The sequence below is a fragment of the Anopheles darlingi genome, chromosome 3 (genome assembly GCF_943734745.1).
Source record: "Anopheles darlingi chromosome 3, idAnoDarlMG_H_01, whole genome shotgun sequence".
Taxonomy (NCBI): domain Eukaryota; kingdom Metazoa; phylum Arthropoda; class Insecta; order Diptera; family Culicidae; genus Anopheles; species Anopheles darlingi.
In genome coordinates this window covers 65295624-65315623 of record NC_064875.1, presented here as the reverse complement: position 1 = coordinate 65315623, position 20000 = coordinate 65295624, and the positions used below count along the sequence as shown (strand labels likewise).

The 20000-nt window shown below is 50.4% G+C and overlaps 2 protein-coding genes across 6 annotated transcripts in view; both read right to left on the bottom strand.

Moving 5' to 3' along the window:
• The window catches only part of LOC125955258 (uncharacterized), an 8120-nt gene extending 7283 nt beyond the window's left edge, over positions 1-837 (bottom strand). The window contains exon 1 of the mRNA XM_049686315.1: positions 1-837. This exon is cut by the window's left edge and continues 5441 nt beyond it. The gene's annotated coding sequence lies outside the window, so the exon portion shown is untranslated.
• Positions 1-12530, bottom strand: part of LOC125955247 (obscurin) — a 57560-nt gene extending 45030 nt beyond the window's left edge. For 4 of the 5 annotated variants that reach the window (XM_049686276.1, XM_049686280.1, XM_049686281.1 and 1 more), the window contains exons 1-3: positions 8069-8087; positions 7479-7699; positions 5355-5572 (exon numbers count right to left, since the gene is read on the bottom strand). In XM_049686276.1, coding sequence (XP_049542233.1) covers positions 5355-5572; positions 7479-7521 — 261 coding nt within the window. In that variant the 5' untranslated portion in view covers positions 7522-7699; positions 8069-8087. Of the gene's footprint in view, positions 1-5354; positions 5573-7478; positions 7700-8068; positions 8088-12509 lie in introns of those variants that run through there. The other variant, XM_049686277.1, reaches the window with a different exon arrangement.
• Positions 12531-20000: the final 7470 nt, after the last annotated feature.

Genomic DNA, 20000 nt, shown 5'->3' with positions numbered 1-20000 from the left:
ACTTAATCACAACCGAGTCCCCTTGAAAAAAGGTAGCGAACTAAAAATATCACAGAATTCTTCTTCAATTGCCTGCCGACCCATCCGTCCACCCTGTTTGGTCTGGCACTGGCGTAAACCCCGTTTTGTTTCGTCTTTTTTATGTTTTTCGACCGGTTTTTTTTTGTGTGTGATCCTTCCCCCTTTTTGGGAGAATCACTGGTGGGGGGAACGCGGCAGGGCGGACAAGTGAGTGAGACTTTTAACTGATTTTTGACAGCACGACAGGTCCGGGCACCTTCGAAGGCGAGACTCAGGCTCAGCGAGCAGTCGAAGCACCAGTCGAAGCCGCCGCCTCAATTCGAATCCGTGACATGTGCCATCGCGAAACGTTGCCTCAATTTCGGACGCGACATCACATTCGATTCGCGGTTCGCGGTCCTCACAATTAACGAACCGAGCGTGGTGGCCAAGTTTTTGTGACCGTGGGGACCGGGCGCGGAGGATGGGATGCGGCTTTTGCTCCGGAATGTTCCCTGCCCGAATGCTGTACGGGTGATTCACTCTCCGCTTCTTGGTTTTTTCGTTTATCACACTTTGCACGAAATCGCTTTTGCGCTCACGTAATGTAGCAGCTTGGCATTTGAATCATCTCACTGTATCATCACAGCATACATACACACACACACGCGCACACTACACAATCCGTTCGTTTGAGGGATGTTCCGCGAATGAGGTACGCGCACCGACTGACTACACCGTTCGTTCTCGAATTCGGCTCTCTCCCCCAGGGGGAGACTGGTCAGGATTTGTATGACAATCAACTTTCCTGTTCGCGTGTGACTGGGAAGACCCCAACCATCGCACTGAGCGCTCCCGAGTGCGTGGCGGGTTCATTTAAATAAGCGAGACCGCGAGAGTGCTCCTTTCTTCGAGTGGAAACTTAACTCGATCTCGATCGCTGGCGAACGGTTCTTAGTATACGCGTGAGAATCTTCTCACACGCATGTCTCTCTCTCTCTTTCTCTGTTTGCTACGGCTCTCACTATGCTTGGAGAGTCCTGCATCCTAGTACTCCTTGGATGTGATGTACCTGGATCCATCCATAGCTTGGAGCTAGTAACTCACGATCTAGTACGTCTCGTTTGATGGTTTTTCGATCACACCACTCGCGCTCTCTGTGAGCGAAGTTAGTTTCACTCTCCGGACTACTTAGATGAAGCAGGCACGCGGAAGGCATCGCTTGGAGATCGATTTTTCGGAGTCATCAAGAGTCCCCCAAAGTCATCCAGCCAGTCCAAGCACTCTTTCTTCATAAATCAGATGAAACGAAATGGAGGCGACTGGTGAGTGAGTAAGCGTGGGATAAGGAAAATGAGGTTTCATTCCTCATCCTCCATTGCAGCCGTCAGCCTTGCTGTTGCCTTCCTACAGTCCTTGACAGGTTACCTTCCGCGAACTCTGGAGCTGGTTGCAGAGTCCCCCCCCCCCCGCACCCACACGCTGCTGACCCACGAACGCAGATGAGTAATCGTCAGACGGTCGGAATGGGATGTTTATAAACAAATTTGGCCTCGTGCAAAAAAAAAAACACAGAAGGCAAGCAGCAGAAGAAAGAAGCAGCAACGGAGGGCGTACGAGAGGGCGGTGTGGCAGAATTACGGATATCTGTGATAAATCGTTCACAGTTTGAATTCTGGTTTGGTCCATTTCGTCTTTAATTTTCTTTTTCTTTTTGTTTTGCGGTTTTTCTTCCTTTTTGGCACTACCGCGTGATGATGATGGTGATGATGATCGTTTGATGCAAACCGCGAAAGTGTCGGTGCAAATCGGTGAACCGTGATTGACAGAGAAAGCGAGAAAGAGCGACAGAGGCAGAGACAGAAGAAGATCGATTTTCTTGTCACCGATGATAAACAGTGCACGGAATCCTTTTTTTACCCTTGTTCTTTGCCGGCAATTTTAAGCAGAATTCTTCGAACTCTTGTTGCTCATTTCTCGTAATTAACTGGCGGTTGGGGCCTTTCCCATGATTCCGCCTGCGAGTTGTCGCAGCTCGTAACGATGTTGACATGTTCGGTGAATGTGAATCCAGCTGCAAACGCTTCCGTTGTTTCGCTGTGGCCTTACCTACACGGTTTTTGGGGAGGAATTCCTTGCCCCACTCGCTTGTCTCCGCCGACGAGGCCGCCCGACATCGGGTTGCTAATTGTAAAACATGACACGCAACCTTGTTTTGGGCCAAACCGCAGGGCATGTCGTATTTATCCATCAAGGAAGTGGTACCACCGCTCAGGGCGGGAGTTTTGTCCTTTTCTGTGATCCCTTTCATTCCCTTCCGTTTTTCGCAACGTCATCAACACAAAGAGTTAGCTCCCGTGCAGAAGTCTCGCCTTTGTCGTTAACACGATCAACTCGCGCTCTTGCGGGAAACATTCATTTTCACCAACAGTTACAAATGATCCCGGCACGAGGAAGCGATCAACCGACGGCACTTCAAAAGCACCACAAAGTGAATGCGCGAGACGTTCGTTGTGCCACCCGGGCAAACAAACGATGGCTGATCCGACGGTGATTGTACCTCTTCATTCTCTTCAATTTCATAAATCTGTCATCCGCGTCGGAGCAACGGAATCTTGGCGGGGGGAAGGGAAAGAGTGATTCCAACTGGTTCACCGCGAAACCATCTGGAATCGTTTGGAAGCTGGCACGCACCACTCCATTCGTCTGCAGATGAAGCGAAGACCGAAAACCCATTTCTACGATCATTAACACGTGTTTGGTAAATTGAAGATCGGCGTGGTTTGCTTGATTAATGATCACCAGTAAGTGTCCATCTTTCGGGTGTGTGTGTGTGTGTGTGTGCCAGGTGGTGGGCCACACTTCTCTTTGGCTGGATTCGCCATTTTATTGCGATTGCGTTTGATGCAATACGATCATTTCCGTTCAACTTTGTCAGCTGACTTTGACCGCGAAGGGGGTAGTTCGTCGTGTGGTGGATGACCTCGATCAAGGTTTGACCTCGCGAAAAGATGAAACTCCCGGCATCTCCTATCCCTCCTTCACCTCTGCAAGTGGATCAATTTCTACCGCCAATTGCCAGCGCGGACAACCTTCTGCGAAAGGTGACAGACGTGGATGCGATGGATGCTGCTTGACAGTTGGCCATCCATCGCCCTTTGAGTCATTTACCATGGGTATGGGGCCCCATACGCACCACGCACCCTTTGCGCGATCGTTCTCTCTTTCCTGACAGGAATATTAATGTCATCGGAAGAACTTATCCGGACCATCGGATGCATTGGTTGTGCGTCGCATCGTGGTCTGTGTGTGGCGCACACCCGGGTGCGTCGACTGACTGACTGATGGTAGATTAAGTGCAGCGAACCTAGCCATTCGCAGTTTCACATTAAATTTTCCCACGTCAGTTTCCATTTTTGTGCGCCGATGCGCGGAGGAAAAACACCACGGACACGGACTAATGAGTGTCAACGGCCACCGCGCGGTAGTTAGCCAATGGTGTCGAGTGAAAGTCGACCGCGTGTGTGCGATGAGCTGTACCATACGTACGTACGAAACTTAACCCGGATTTCCCCCGATGGGCGAATGTGTGAAGAAGCAAAATATGTATATATTTTCAGCTGTCGCTGGTGGTCACTACCGCTCCAGGTTATCTGATACGCAAATACGGGCAATACGCTGCTAAGGCAGATCGAGGTGATATTGACGTCAAAAACCAGCCCCTTTCATTACACGATTAATGCCGAATCGGGCAATTGAACAGCACGCAAGGCTCGCAAGGGATTAAATGGGATCTTCGTTCGCGGTTGGAGTAAATGTCGTGTAGCCGGGGTCCTTCATGTAGTTCCGCCATCGTGGTTTTCGCGAATTTTTTGCAGCGCCTTGGCTTCGTGACAACTAACGAAACATTGTGCCTGTGACGCCAGGCGGATATAGGATTACACACATCTGGCATGCATGGCAGGTGAAAGATGAGCTGAGCGAAAGAATGATGGTACCGTGGCTTTGCCAAGCGCAGAATCTGACAGATCACGTTCACCGTTAGCTCATCTGTTTGTTTTGTTGCTTTTGGCCCACCAGTAACGGCAGAGAGTGAGCGAAACGTTCAGCCTTCAATTCGAGTGCCAAGTTTTTTTTTGTTTTGTAAACTGTCGGCTGCGGGTTTTTAAGATCGAAACGATAGGTCAAGTAATTTTTGAAAGTATGCGCCACCGCTGCGGCTTCATCGCATAAATCCATGCACACCCTTTACTACGCCCGTTCGAAAGTGTTTGCAAAAGTATTGCTTTACGTAGCAATAGGGGCTGGTTGGGTAGAAAATAAATCAAATTCAACCCAAAAAACGATGATAGAGCGCTCCAACGGGAGGAAGATCAGGAGCTACAGATCGGATTAATCACCCCCCTCCACGTGACAGCGTACGTACTGCATACGTACTGCGCTGGCACTAAGTTGGGCCAGTTCTGTGTATATGTTCCTCGTAAATACGCATAATCCTCGACCGTCGACCGAACCGAGTGTGCTATCTAGACCGCTACATGCGAACCAAATCGGACATCTTAATCGTCATGCCGAGGTGACGGATGCAGTTGGGTTTTTCTCGTCACCGTCAAATCACCGTACACCTCCCTCTAAATAGCCGCCAGTGTGAGCAGCTCAACGAGCCGTGGACGATTAACGCCGTTCCGTGGTGAGAATGTCGGTCACTTTGGAGTATGCCAATCGTAGCGTCGTTCCTCAAGTGGACCACATCCACCGAACGATGGTCGTTGGCCCAAAGAGAGAAAAAAAAAGGGACAACGCGGATACTCTTCTCTACTCCGCCGTTTCGTTCGTTTTACGGCAGATGGCGCTAACCGGTAGTAAGCTCATGGAATCTCCACCAGAGTGCGCTTCGCCGATCGTTGCGTGCGCCGGCGCGATCAACGTGCAGCGGCGTTCGTACCACCCAGTGTGGCCCAGTTTTTCCCCTTGTCAGTGTCACCTTCGCCCCTGGCGCCCCTCTTCGACAAGCTGAGCTGAGATAATTTATTTTTAAAAACAGCCACCTTCATCACCGTGAATGGTGGGGGGCGCAGTCGTAGCAGGGGAACGGAAACGCCGGAAGTGGCTAGGAATGTGTAAATCGTTTAATTACGATCTACGCTTTATAGGAAACCTCTCATTCGTTCCTTCGAAGTGGAAAGTGTCATTTTTGAAGAATGGCGATCTAAGCCTTCCACGATGTCGCTGGCGGAGCGAAGCGAAGGGATATTAAATTACGAATCGTGGCCCCCCGGTATCGGCGTATCGCGGAATTTCGATCACATTTGGAGTGCGGGTTTTTGCCGCTGAATATCGTAAATCACACCTACCTTAAATCCCTGGCTAGGATTATCGTCGTCGGATTCGTTGGGATCGTTGGAGTAGCGCTGTCCAGACGGTGACGCGTTGCATGGGCGATAATGGTAGATCGGTCGGGACGCCAGCCGCTCGGGACGGGCGTCAGCAACGGGCTGTCGTGGGGCTGCGGCGTCGTGCTCGCGCTTCGATGGCAGAAGGATGTCTTCCTTGCTATAGGACACACCGAAGTCTGTTGACGAAGGACAGATGAGACGATCAAGCGATCAATGCCGAAAGGACGCACACGGAACACGGAACACGAATTTTGGTTTGCTGTTACTGTTGTGTAAAAACGTCAGATTAATCATAAATCTTAGCTAATTTCACGATACATCACTCGGGGATCGAGCGAAACAAGATGGAGCATTAGCATTACAGGATGTTGATCGAAATTGATTCACAGTTTCGTCCACACGCGGCGATGACTGTTCGTGGTGCAAATCCACTTCGTTAAACCGCGACGCGACCGCGGCGAACACTTCGACATATCCTCACACCAGCGTTCGCTTCATGCCAAATGGTTAAACGTTTTTTTTTGTTTTTTTATTTTAGAGCTTCACATAAACCCGGCACGTAACGTAAGGAAAGGAAGTCGATCGGTTACCAGTAAACACACCACGAGATTGCGCCAGAAGACCCACACAGTGGCCACTTTCTGTGGAGGGGTGGGAAAGGCGACGTTATGGATCGTAAAACGTTTATGATTTCACTTCGGCCGAGCGGACGCCAACTTCACCGGACCGGATAGACGGCCAAACAAAATAGCCGCCGAATGGAATTTTAATCACAAACAGAACATGATTTAAGTGAAAGGATAGCGAACGTGTGGCCCTCCGAACCTTGTGTTGTGCTCTGTAGGGGGAAGGGGATGTTGGCTGCATGTAAATGATATATTTTTGGCAGGCAGACTGGTTGGTTGGCCAAGCCGCCAAATGCCAAATGAGTGTATTATGATGTGCAAATGACCATTCACATACCGGTCGTTTATGGGTTAAATACACACAGACGGAGACAGAAACACGAAGAAACCGACATAAAACAACCCAAACGCTCCCTCTCTGGATGATCGATGGAGACGCCTGGTACTTGATACTTTTGCGTTTTTTTCTGTTCTGTTGAGTGGTTTTGCTGCCCCTTAGCCTACTTGATGCACAATCATGCACCCCAGTTAATGCTGTTGTTTCGTTTGGCATCGAAAAAACCCGATATCCAAGTGACCGTTTGCGGCTTTACGGCGCGTCGTGGTTGCAATTGCTGGTGCCAGCAACGAAACGCGACGCCGAGCTTCTTAACGTTGGCGCTCAATCGTAACCAAACAATCAATCAGTGCAATTAACGCATTGCCCTCCGCGAGATCCACTAGGTTATGTCTGTGTGCACCAGCAGTACCGAGAGTACAGGGAGTAGCAGTTCAGGAGTTCTATTTATGCATGCCACGATCACCATCGGTGGCAGACCGGACCGGCATGTGAGGCGCACTCCCAGACAGGGAGGGCGCCAAAAAACCATTTCACAACACGCTCAAGCTCATTGCATGGCGTGCAAGTGGCAAGCGGCAAATAAAAACGCCATAAATCACGCTCGGGCACTTGTTTTAATTATTCAACGGACCATACCGTATAAATCTGTCCCCCACCTCTTGATGTGCAATCGAGTACCTCGGCTTTTAAATGATAGCCGGATCGTAACACCATTCACACCGAGCATTTACAGCACCAGTAACAGTGATGCGTTGTCAGACATGGGGCGACCATCATGGCGGCCGGTGCAATGTCAATCAATATCGATTGTGAACCGCGCTACCACGGCGTTCCCATGTCTTTTCCCTAACCTTGACCTGTCGTGCATTCTTTACTTTCACGTTACACATAGCACGCAGACCTTCAAACGGACCATTGGTTACCACCACCGGTTCGCCCCCGCAGTGATCATGCGTTGACACGTGATGAGCTGCTAAAGTGACGAACAGTTTCTGGCGCCGCTATTAGCCACCACATACATATGAAGGTAAGACACGGACACGGACACGCACACACACACACACACACACACACACACACACGTGTGTTGGGACGCTCAATGGTTTGTAACGTTACCAGGTTTGACATCGGCGGTCAGTATCTCATCTTTCAGCGTCATTTTGGCGACGCTCGACGAGGAGCGCTAGGAGGGAAGGGAAGCGAGGAGCAGATGAGCGGGAACGGTACTCCGGATCAGCACGGACACTCAAATAGCAATACGTGATAGGCAAACACCACTACACGGCAACACGCATACACGCACGCACAAGCACTTCTACGCTTGAAACACTGGCTTGCTGAGGTTGAAGGATATTAGGAAGCGAAAAGGGAAAGGATAAAGGAAGGTGAGGTGAGTAACACCCAGCCGGAAGCGTTCGAAGTCGATTATTTTTGTAATAATAATAATAATAATGGGTAAACCAAAGCAAATCACACAAGAAAAACAATCGCGGAAAAAGCACAAAAAGCAAACTCGCAGCACAAACGTAGCTCAAGCGGTACACTCTGGATGGATAGGACGTTGAAATTGGATTTGCTCGAGCTTTTCCGATCGCTAAGCAACAGCTCTATGCGACCAGGGATCACTGCACTGCACTGCTCACACACCAGCACACATCTACGCACTATCTGTCTTCTCTCTCTCTTTCTCTCTATTAAACACTCACACTGCTGCTAAAGTGCTAGCGGGCTCCTTTGATATAAACGTTGGTAGGAATGGAAGCCAGGAAGGGAAATATGATGGGATTATGTTTCCGAACGAATGAAAATGGATCAAATTGCGGTTAGGTTGGGAACTGCAGGTTTGTTTGTGTGTTCTGGGAAGGCGAGGAAGCTCACCGAACCGAAATGAGGGAGTTTGAGGGATCGGACCGATGATTTGATGTTTTAGTTTTGGTGCACCAGAAGCGATGACCGGCGGATCTTCTGTGAAGTAAATCGATCGAGAGCATTGTTTAGCAGATCTAGTGGTCCATTAGTGGTTCGCTCTCCACGATTCGCCGTCCCCGAAAGCATTATTACGACGAATCTCTTTATCTCCGTTGGATTGCATAAACTTGGCGAGCGATCGAGCAGTAGCAGCAACAGCAGCTCATAAAAAGCCATTAGGACCTCTAACCTCCGAGCCATGGGATGATGGACGTGTCGAAGATCACGAAACACACACGCACACACACACACACACACACAACGACTGTCCGCGGACCGATCTCCCTTGGCGCTGTCGGTCGTTCGTACGCTCGTTGGCTAAATTTAGTATCCGATTTCCCCGAATGCAATGCCCCTATCAGCGGACTGTCATGCGATCAATTAGCCAGCGACAAGTAGACACAAGAGGCTGGCTTCGTACATGTTGCTGCCAGTGCTGCTAATGCCGTTTTCGCAATGTTGAGCTTGTAACGGTGATGGCCGGTCACTCGATCAGAATCCGGTACAAGGAGAGCGCTCGAAGTGAAATAGCTTTCACGACGACGACGACGACGACGACGACGACGATCGGTTCCGTTTCGGTTTCGCTTGCCAAAGTAAATGCAATCGGCGTCACGCAATCGGGGTCATGATTGATCAGGGTCAATCTAACACACCGTGGGTAGTGACACGGCCGTTGCCGTTGCCACGATTGCGACTGATTTGCGTTGATCCAATCCATTCTGGGTCCGTGTGCGCGCCAACAGGTGAGATGGCGTTAGCAGAGTTCGTTCGCCTTCGAGCACACCTGGTTCGGCTGTGTCAAACATTGTGAGTCACAGCCGCATGGGGATGGGTGTGCTTTCTAAACCTCTCGTGCGGCTGGCTGGCTGGCTGGCTTGGCCCACGCACAACCGCAACGGCATCGTAAATTCCATCGCATCGCTCGTAAAAAAAGCATCCGTTTCGGTGGATCCGGTGTGAAACACACACACACGCGCACACCCATGGTAGCCAAATGCCGTGCTCCGGATTGCTCATTTCCATGTTTATCTAAGCGTTACCCCCTGCCCAGCGCGCAAGGTGAGCAAGGTATTAATAAATTTCAAGATCAAGATGAGTCCCAATGCGCCCAAAGTCGTAGGTCAATACGACGTGCGAAGTGAAGTAGAGGTATAGAGGAGGTCGCTACGGCCCACAGCGATACTACGAGCGTTGGGCACCTCCCACGGAATGAGCATGTATGTGAGACAGGGAACCGCTGAGTCTGGTCACCTTTCGGGGGAAACGTCGCATCCACGGAGAAGCTATAAATCATCGCAGCAAGCAGAGGGACTGCGACCAAGATGGCGGTGGGAATGTCGATGACTCAATGAAGCACATGGAGTGCTAGCAGTAGGCCAAGCAATCTAGAGAGGAATTTAGCGACCCCCATCTCGAGCTGGGCATGAAATGGAAGGATCGATTTGACACATCCAGCTTCACACGTCATAACACGCCGTGGAAGTGGAAAACGTGGCAAAATTTAAAATAAACTAAAACAGAAATAAGGCGGGGGATTTCAGAAAATCCGGTCATGCCAACCAGCGCCAGTTCAGTTGGGCTTAACTTGTTGCACGTTGCCGCTAGCTCTTCAGCGGAGCGCATCGTTTCGGTCGGACCGATCGTCGCGCTGTGTCTAAAAGGGGTAGTAATGCCGCAAATGCCGATTGCCAAATCTGTCTGAACTGTTGGATGCGAGCCGAGCATCCTGCCGAGCACGGAAAGGCACACAAAGGCGCACTCATTGATTTCGGTTTTTGGGGGTGGGTGAGAGTAAGCGCAACTGTCATCCGGTCAGCTGACAGATGCTGGCAGTCGCGACGTCGCGGCATGCAATTGATTGCACGACGACACTGGAAATGGAGAAGGAGGCTAATCCTTTGCCGATGCCGACACGATGCCAAATCACCGTGCAAAGCGCCAAGGATTAGTGCCACGGTGCTGACAGCAGTCATAATAAACGAGCAGAGCAAAGGGAGGGGGAGGATTATAGAATCAAGCGGATCATGTGCCGGTGACAGGTCGGTTCGTTCAATTTTTATTGAATGAATTTGTGTGTTTCGAGAAGATCCACGCCGCCGTCCTCCTGCCGTTGCTTCTTCGCAGCCTTCTTTGCTTTCAGTGTACCGAGCGGATCAGGATCTCGATCAAGATCACCAATGGCATAGGAACCGGCGCGATCGAATTCGACGCGGTTAGATCCGCACACACTCGTTCGCTTGCTCGCTCGCTCAGTGTTTGCGCACCCCGCGCTAATTATAAATTAGCGCTCCTTCACCCTCTCATTTCCCGCATTTTCGCTCACCGGGCTGAAGCGCGGTGAACGACACACGCAACGTCTGCTGCCGCCGCTGCTGTTGTTGCTATTGTGTGTGTGTGTGTTTTTTTGCACTTCCTAGGCCAAACACGATTCGCTTTTATCACTCTCGCCAACGATTAGAAGACAGAAGACCGGGCGCGGTGTAAGCGCGACATTGTCGCCAATGGTGCGCATCGCCCAGGCCAGCCACCCCCTTCAGGCCCCTTCCACTGGTGTGGGGGGCTGTGTGAATTTCAATTTAAATTAAAATACCATGTTCTAGATTCTATAAATTGTTGGCACAACCATCCGTCCGGCCGGTTGGTCGGTCGGTCGGTTGGTTCGTCGACTGTTCGGTCTTTGCCTCCCGGTTTCGCTTCTCCGCCGGCGAATGTGCGTGTGTGTGTGTGTGTGTGCGTAATCGCGATAATCGAAAACCTTCCTCCTCTCTATACTATCGCGTATACTGTGTGCTGTGCTTCTCGTTGCTTCTCGCAACATCAGCAGCAGCAGCAGCAGCAGCAGCAGCAGCAGGAGGAGGAAGAGAAGCAGAACTAGAGCCCGGTTTCTACCGGGATGCAACTGGCGCGACCACCTGCAGCGTTAGTCGAGCGTTCACATCGTGCCATCGTCGATCGGCAACGAGGTGCTGCTACTGCTGCACCGTTGTTCTGCCAGGTGCACCAAGAAGTCTAAGGACTTATCATGTAGACTATCATGTGGCGTTCTCTCTGGTCTCTCTCTCTCTCTGGTGTCGCCTCGTTACCAGCCAGCCAGAGTTCATGAACCGTCCACCTTCGACCAGTGGGAAGCGGTCTCTTTTTTAATGGAGGTATTATGTTATCTCGATCCCGCGCGCATACACACACACACACGCGCGACACGATACGTGGAGACGCGATGCGGCATGACGCTTCCGTCAACTGAACCGGACGGGACTAACTTGACTGACTATCGGCCCGGGGGTTCTCCTCTCTGTGCCGTTGCCTCTGTATTCGCACAAAACAATCTCGAGTCGCTGGGGAACTCGTTTGATTACTATTTCGGGTAGTTAACCCTTGGGGGAAAGGGGTGGCAGGAACCATACGCCGACGGCGTTAACGCGGCGTCTCGCGCGTGATCGGCGGCAATTCGTTTCTTTTTCTTTTGTTTAAGGCTTCACATCCTAAGGGCCGCTCGCAGAGACACTTGTCGACGTTCTCGTCGTCGTCGTCGTCATCGTCGTTGTCGTAGCTCGTCGATACGATTTGGTTGAGCACACGGACACACGCACAATAAGGGGGTACCGTAAGATCGGTTATCGAATCGGCGGTGATCGGATCGATCGGATCGGAAATTTACTCGCGCACTCGTCGGCCCACATTATGTGATCATCGCCTTGCCAATCTTTGCACTTATATAATGTGGCAGGGCGCTAAGCAAAGGCGAATTCGACACTTTGACAGATTCCACGAATTCGATTACTTAATCACTAGCAGATCGCAACCACTTCGATTATTTCGTTTGCTTTGCGCTGCTTTTCCAGGTGCTCGTCCGGGTTCCCGGGCAGAAACAGCGCGTTTGCCTGCGAACCCTCCAACTGTCACTGCTAACCGGGACGTGGCGAAGGCTCTGGGATGTGAAAGGTGTCCTTAAGGACGTCACGAATCGTTATATAGTAGCACGGATACTCGCGCCACAAATCAATGGCCCACCAAGGCACAATCCATGCAGCAGCTACTATCGACTATTACGACGTCACTTGAACAGATTTAAAATCAAGAACTCCTTGCGAGGGGAGGTATGACAATTTCTACGCCTCCTCAAAGGTCTACTATACACTGGGTCCGGGGTCTCTCTACACCAGAGGGATAACTCACTTTTCCGTTCGAAAGCTCGGCTGAAACTGATTCGCCACCGATGGCCACCCGGTGCGGTACGTCTGTGTTTTTGGGTTTCGTTTGTTGGCTTCGCGACGATCGCGGTGTCGGTCGCGCATCGCTCGCTCGCTCGCTCGTGCACTCGTTTCCGCCGTGCGAACGAACCGAGTGTCCTCGACAATGATCGGCTGTTCTGACACACATGAGAGACGCAGGGAAACTTGCCCTTCCTCCCGCTCCTCAACCATGCTGCTGGTTTGGGAAGGGGCCATCGAGTGCGATCGAGTATTGACGGTCACATATGTTTGTCCCAATAGTGGTGTGCAAATGTGTGTTTTCGGAGCTATGGTGGTGGTGGTGGTGGTAATGATGATGATGATGGTCGCTTTAATTGCTTTCTGGCGCTATTCGTGTGATCATGATCCACTTCCGATCCCTCGGTTCGGTGCCGCAGATCTAGTTCGATTGCCGTTGTCGCAGACATATCCCTCACACACACACACACCTACTCTCATCCCATCGAATGTCTGTGAATATCTGCAGCTTCTTTCCTTCGAGGCGTTCTCTAACCATAGGCTAAGGCCTTATCTTGAACCTAAGGCGTTGGAAACACATTTATGACTAGACACTAGCGATATTTTATTGCGAAGCGAGACGCATTTTTATAACAACGGCCATATTTGATAAGACTTTTTGCATCTACCTAGTACTATCCCTGCGCTATTGCTAATAACTTCTCTATTAAATAAACACATACTAGGAACACACACGCACGAACAAACACATGCGATGGCGCTTTGGCATTGGTTTCATTGACGCGAACGCGCTACAAAGGAAAACGTGCGCGCAGGAACAAAGTACCGGGCGCCTCCGTTTATCATCGCTCACTTCTCGCTCACTCACGTCACGCGGTCTCGCACATTTTACTCACTTCGCGTGATCAGGCGCCTACTCTTTCAGAGGAGAAAAGGAAAGAACCGAAAACCCTCCATAGCGCCGCAGCATACTATGAGTGTACGCAGCGCCGGTGTGCCGCTTGCCTGGTACGCTTGGTGGTTAGTGACCTGCTTGTGAGTGGTTCGGTGCACTGGTGGTTGTGCCCTCCCGGTCGCGTTGTTGTTTGTGTATATATTTTTAATTAAAACGTTCACTTGTTGATCATCGAACGATCGTGCTGACAACGACGACGACGACGAGGACGATGATGGCGACGGATCGAGGCCGGAAGATGTTGCGATGTTTTAACACACTAGCGCGATGCCGGAATGGGCCTGTGGTAGTTAGTGGGGGATGGGCGATGGGCGATGGTGTGATTTGTGCTGCCGTCGGTGGTTGCTATGATTTGTTGGTTCTCGCTTGGAGAGGTCACTCGAGCGAGAGTGCGAGTGATATACCGCCGGGTCGGATCGGAATGCGTTGTTGGTCGGCGGCGCTCGCAAGTGAGGTTGCTTTTCATATTGTATTTTTTTTTTAAATGTTAACACATTCATCAACTTCACAGTTCATAAAAGTGGTTCAATTCAAACGTTTGGTGACGTATGTTATTACGACTAAAAAATGGGTAACTTTTGCTTCTTTTTGATGAAGCATAAACTAACTAATCTTAGATCAGGTTATGAAGAACACTATTTTTTAAGAAATTCTTTATCGCAATAATGCACTTTTCGTGAAGTTCGTCTTAGCTTCGTTCACTCGACCATCTGGGATATAATTATCAATATTGTTTCGTTACATCATTAGTTTATCGGTGGATATTTTTAATAATTATAATTTTGACAAAAATAAATTCATCAATACACTTACCTGGTTTTCTTACTTACCATTTTAAAACAAACATTTCTGGCTCTAAATTATCATATAGCAAACCACTTTCCCAAAATGGTTCTTGAAAAACAATTTACCATGTTTTCATTCGTTGACTAGCAGAAATTAAAACAAAAATTCTCGAAACACTAATTTCCTTTATAAAGAAAAGAAACGAAAAACATCTAACAAGTTCATTAACGCCAATGCATGAAGTGCCTGTTAATCGAGCGCTGCCAGTGCTCGCAGTAGCTTCACGTTGCCCACCTTCACCGTTAGGACACCGAGTTCATCATGATCCCGGCGAAAATCATAGATGGCCGCGTGTACGATCAGCTGCTCGGCATGCGGCGATGTCTCGAGCAGTACGCTTCGCAGTCGGAACGACGCGTAACCCACATCCTCTCCGCCGATGCGCGGCACCGCTGGCTGTCCGTTGGCGTCATCGCGATCGTTCACCACCACGAACCGGATCGCATCTTGGCCCTCCGGTCCCAGCATCTTTCGCAACCGTTCGCGACGTTCCGCGTGCTGTCGCTCGTCGAGGGCGATCTGGACTCGGAAGTGGAACGTGTGTTCCGTCCGAAACTCGCCCGATTTCGTGCGGAGCTGAACCGAACCGGGTGTCTCCAGCTGATGGCCGTGCAGATCGAGGAACGTAAACTCGACGTAATACGAGGATACACCTTCGCCCTGGAGTAACCCGTAGGCTGATTCGTGCCACCGAAGCGAATGCACTTCGATCGGTAACGTGGTAACATCGGCCTCGTCGTTGTCGTTGGTATTGCGCGATTCGGTTACAGGTGAGCTGCCGCTCGACAGTGGATTCGCGATCGTATGCCATACCGTTGGCGAGCGCCCGATATCGAAGAGCCGGGCATAGTTCTCCTCCACCGTATCGCTGTGCGATTCCATCTCGGGTGGACTGTCCAGGAACGAGATCTTCCTCCGTTCCGATGGACTGCCGGACGCCATCTCGGTACCCCGATCCGATCGTTCCGATTCTCGCTTGCGCATCGTTTTCTGCAGCTCACGGAACTGTTCATTTCTGGCGAAAGATGTCTGGTGTGGAAAAGGAGAATGAAGTTGTTAAAGGAAGTCGGCCACTTGCCCAATTACTTTCCTCACCTGTAGCTGCGTTGGATAGCTGTTCGTCAGCAGTATCTCCATGTTGCTCGGTCTCGTCGGTTCCTCGATTTGATTGTTCATGATGTAAGAAAGCCTCGGTAGCATCTGGCTAACGCTAGCATGTTTTAGCAACCGAGAGGCATTCCCGGGCTTCACCAATGGATCCTGATGGCTTGCTCTTGGGGACTTCGTTGAGGACCGTTGTTGTGGGGATTGTGGTAACACTTTCTCGGTTGTTACGAGCTCAGCAACGGAAAGAGCAGCGTCACTACGTGGCGCAACAGCTTTCAGCAGTTTTGGAGACTGTTTAGGCATGCTCTCTGCAGCAACGGGTTCGCTGGGCGATGCCGTATCCGTCTGGATCGCAACCGCTACCATCGATGGTTTCTGCTATGGTGGAAAGGACATTTAGGAGCTCAAGTGTAGACATCTTTGACCGAGTTGGTCATTACGAATTATGCAATTGGACAGCCAAAGATAGAGAGAAAGAGAGCAGGAGGAAGGGCTTTCGGTTGTTAGTAAGAGAAAGAAGCGAACGGCCACAGTGCATCTTTCCGCACTTATTCGTCGCCTAGTCGGTGAATTGGTCTATTATCACACACGTTTCTTGGGTTAGTAGTATTTATCTATCGCGCATAGTAATCGCCCTGTATGGCGCTGAATTCCAATCCCCGCACACACTCACTGGCTAACCTACCGGAGAGGCCAGCGGTGACGCGGCTACCAATTCCCGGATAGGTGAAGCTGTACACAAGAGAAAGAGAGAGAGAGATTACATTTAGTACATCGGCATCAGCCAAACGTTACCTTGCGATCGAAAATGCTAACCTTCCAAACTTTTCAAACTTTGCTCGAGCTGCGTCTTCTCCTCGGCGAGCACCTCGTTCTCGGTGCGCAAACCTTCCAGCATCACAGACAGTGTATCGTTGTCCTGCTGCAGCGTCTTCAGCTTCTCCAGCAGCTCTCTCTGGGAGTCCTTCGTGACAGCTTCCTCCGCTTTGAGTGCATCGAGCTGACCGAGCAGCTCCTGGTTGTGATGCCGCAGCTCGTCCAGCTGGTACTTGAGCAGCTTGTTCTCGTCGACTATCTTGGTGAAGTTGTCCTGTTGGCGCTTCAGAAAGTCGCGCTCGATCTGTGTGGGTATCAGTGCAGTGAACAGTGAGGCAAAGCGAACGAAATCAGGCCGGAGGTCATGTAGCGATAGCGCACGTCAGGCGCATGGCGCACTGGTGACCTTACCTCCACCTCCGACATGCTTTCCTTCAGCTTCTCGATGCTTTTCTTCAGACGCTCACACTCCTCAAACAGCGCCCCATTCTTGTCCTTCTCCTTGCGTATTTGACCCTCGAGGTCACCTGAAAGAGTGGAGAGTAGACGATGCACGTCACAGTACATCACGTTGCGGACAGCTCGGGGGGGTCGTGAGTGAGATAGCATCAGCAGCAGCAGCAGCAACAGCAGTAGCTGCTGGTGCTGCGGAATGCGGTTCGGACAACAAAAGGAAAGAAGTCGTAGCCTTACAACACATACACACGCGTCATGAGTGTGATGAGTATTAGCATCTAGCAACCTAGGCAACAACACTATCAACAGTTCGCCAGCACCGTCGACGTCGACGGGAAAGAGTAGCGTAACGTTCCGCTCACTTTCTCCTACCTTGCTTGCGGACCTCTTGCTCTACCGAGCGCCTCTGGTCGTCCACCTGACGCTGCAGCTCCCGCGCCATATCCTCGACCTGCCGGTTGAGGCTCATTATTTCCAGGTTTTCGGCTGCATTACGCTTCATAATTTCGTATGACAGCTTTTCCTCCAGCTGGCGCGCCAGCAGAGCACTCTTCTCCTTCTCATTCTGCAGCTCCTGGGGGTGCACTCCGCGCGTTTCAAGGAGCAAAAAAGGAACAAGACGTGGCATTGAGCAAACGTGGCAGGTCGTGACCTTCACACGGATAAATAGGAGCCTGGCGAATGCAATGGCTACTACAGACGCCAATCGATAGCAACTAACCTTGTGCAGGTATTTAATGTTGAGCTTCATTTTCACGTAGTCCGTCTCACGGGTGAGCTGCTCGGCACGGTGTCGCTCACAATCGGCACACCGCCGGCCCTGACCTCGAATGGGCCGTGCCCGGGAACCGTGGTGCTTGGTGTGTCCGGAACGGCCACTACCTCCGCTCATGCCACTGGCGGTAGCACCAGCGCCGGCTGCTTGGTCATCGATGATGTCGACATCACTGCCGCTACCGGCCGTACCGGATGCAATGTCACGATCCTCATCCACACCCTTACTCGTCCGGTACTCCTCCTCCTCATCATCTTCGTCTCCTTCATCTTCATCGTCCGCGCCGTAGGACTTGCGGGGACCAGCCATTCGACCGTTTCGCTTATCCTTCTCTCGGGGGCTTTCGGTATTATCATCCTCGTCTTCTTCCGTGCGTCGTTGTAGTGCTCCCTCGCGCTCCTCCTCTTCCTCATCCCCTTCCTCGTACGAAGGTGAGGAAGACTTGCAACGGCTTGGCTCACGGCTAGAGATTCCCCGGTGGTGAGCACTTTTCGACCGATGATGTCGATGCTGCTGACCACGGTGTCTCGGTAGCGATGGAACAGCAGCAGCAGCGGAACTATGGCGGGTACCGGATTGGATAGGTTTGCTGGTAACATTCTCGACTCGCCGTACATCGCTAAGGGTAGCCCGGCGCAATGCTTCCAGCTTCTCGTGCAATTCCTTTCGCTGTTGCTCCAGATCGTGCAGCTTACTGCGAAAACGCAAATCAATGGTTAGCTAGTAGCGGTCTCAGTAGGTAGTAGTAGGCTTGACGCGTACTTATAATGATGCTCGCTGGAGGACAAATCCAACCGGGACTTGCTGGCCCGAAAAGCAGGGCTCTCGTTAGATAGGCGCATCAGACGCGTCTTTAGCCGTTTGATTTCGTCCTGCTGCTCCAGGAAGCGCTTCTTCATGGTGTAGTTCTCATCGCACAGCACAAGATACTTGTCCTCTAGTTCCCTCCGAGACAGCTTCGACACCAGCAGGCGATGGTTGATGAGATGTCGCTCGCACAGATCGATCGGTGGCCGATAGTGCTCCGAATATGGCGAGGCGCTGACGGGGCGGGTCGACCTTCTTCCAATGGCAGGGCCAGGACCAGTAGCTCCACTTCCTCCAGCCATGCCATCCTTTTCACGACCGGAATCCTTGCCCATTTTACGTAGGAACTTTGGATAGGATCCGTTAGAAATTTCAAAAAACACCAGGGACAATGGAGGTCACACAAAGTGCTGGCCACAGTTTCAGCAAACCACCACCAAATCCGTGCCAATACGCGTGCTAGCAGTGGCACGTTGTGTTTCCATATTTTCACTCCGTGGCGAATCAGAAAACGAAATGAAAACGCCAAACGTTCGCAAGAATGTTGATGTTTTTGTTCAAGCGTTGCCATGGATACGCATGCATCGTGCAAACGCAGCAAGGAATGGTCGGACGCGCGTGGGGAGAATATGAACAAATATTAAGGAATGCCCCAACCAGGTTAACGAGTTTTATCATTTGTGATAACGAGTTTTATCATCGATTTGTGGTTGTTGCCTGTTTTGTAGAAATTACTAATTGATTTCATTCGCAGATGTTGTATGGTATAAAGTCCTTTCTACGGCGATTTGGTCAGTACGGTGAGACATCCTTCTCACTTGATCAGAACCTTACAAATGTCATTACTCACGTTGCGCTCTTCGGATTTTCTTACGCAAAAGAACTCGTGGCACTTTTCTTTTTTTTTTTACAGAAAATGTAATAAGTTTTATTTGACCACCCGAGGGGCCTTTTCGATCACCTACCTCAATCCAGCCACTTCTGCGCCGCCGGCTTTTAGGTCGTTCGTAGTGCGCACGAAGCAGCTGATCGTTTCGTTCACACTGTTTAATCATTATCGATAAAGGAAGCTAACCAGTTTTTGCAGTTTTTCCGCCTAATCTGAACGCATAGGAAACGCGTGTTAGGATTCGTTAAACCGCAATTCCTCCCTGTTCCGTGCTCGGTCCACCAGTTCCTCTCGCACTGCAAGTGGCTGCATCTCTGGTCACAGGTTCTGGCATTGTTGCCGTATGCTTCCCCCCGTCAGTATTTCCGCACTTCTAATGGTTGTTATTAGTTCCTTTTTCTGTTAATACACTCCCCTTTTGGTTCGTTCCCATTTCAATTCTTTTAAAACTATAAGTTCATTTATAGTTGTATAGCTTACTTTCCATCTGCGAATTCGCATTATCAATGATCCCCCTCTTCACTAAAGCTGCTCAATTACTCCGTTATCAGTATTCGTTTGCCGTGTTTTATGTTCCATTCCCCTCTTATAGTGTTTTTTTGTGTTTATTGTAGGACAATGCAAACAATACTCGATTATCAAAATATGTTTAAATTTATATATGTCTGTATATATTCGTGTCTGTTTGAGAATTTCCTTAACTTTTGTTACACTTTTGTTGTCCTATTTTCTTACATGTCCCTCTTTTCTTTTGACAAATTGCATCCATTGCCAACGTTAATTGTTCGTAGTAGCAAGAAAGAGC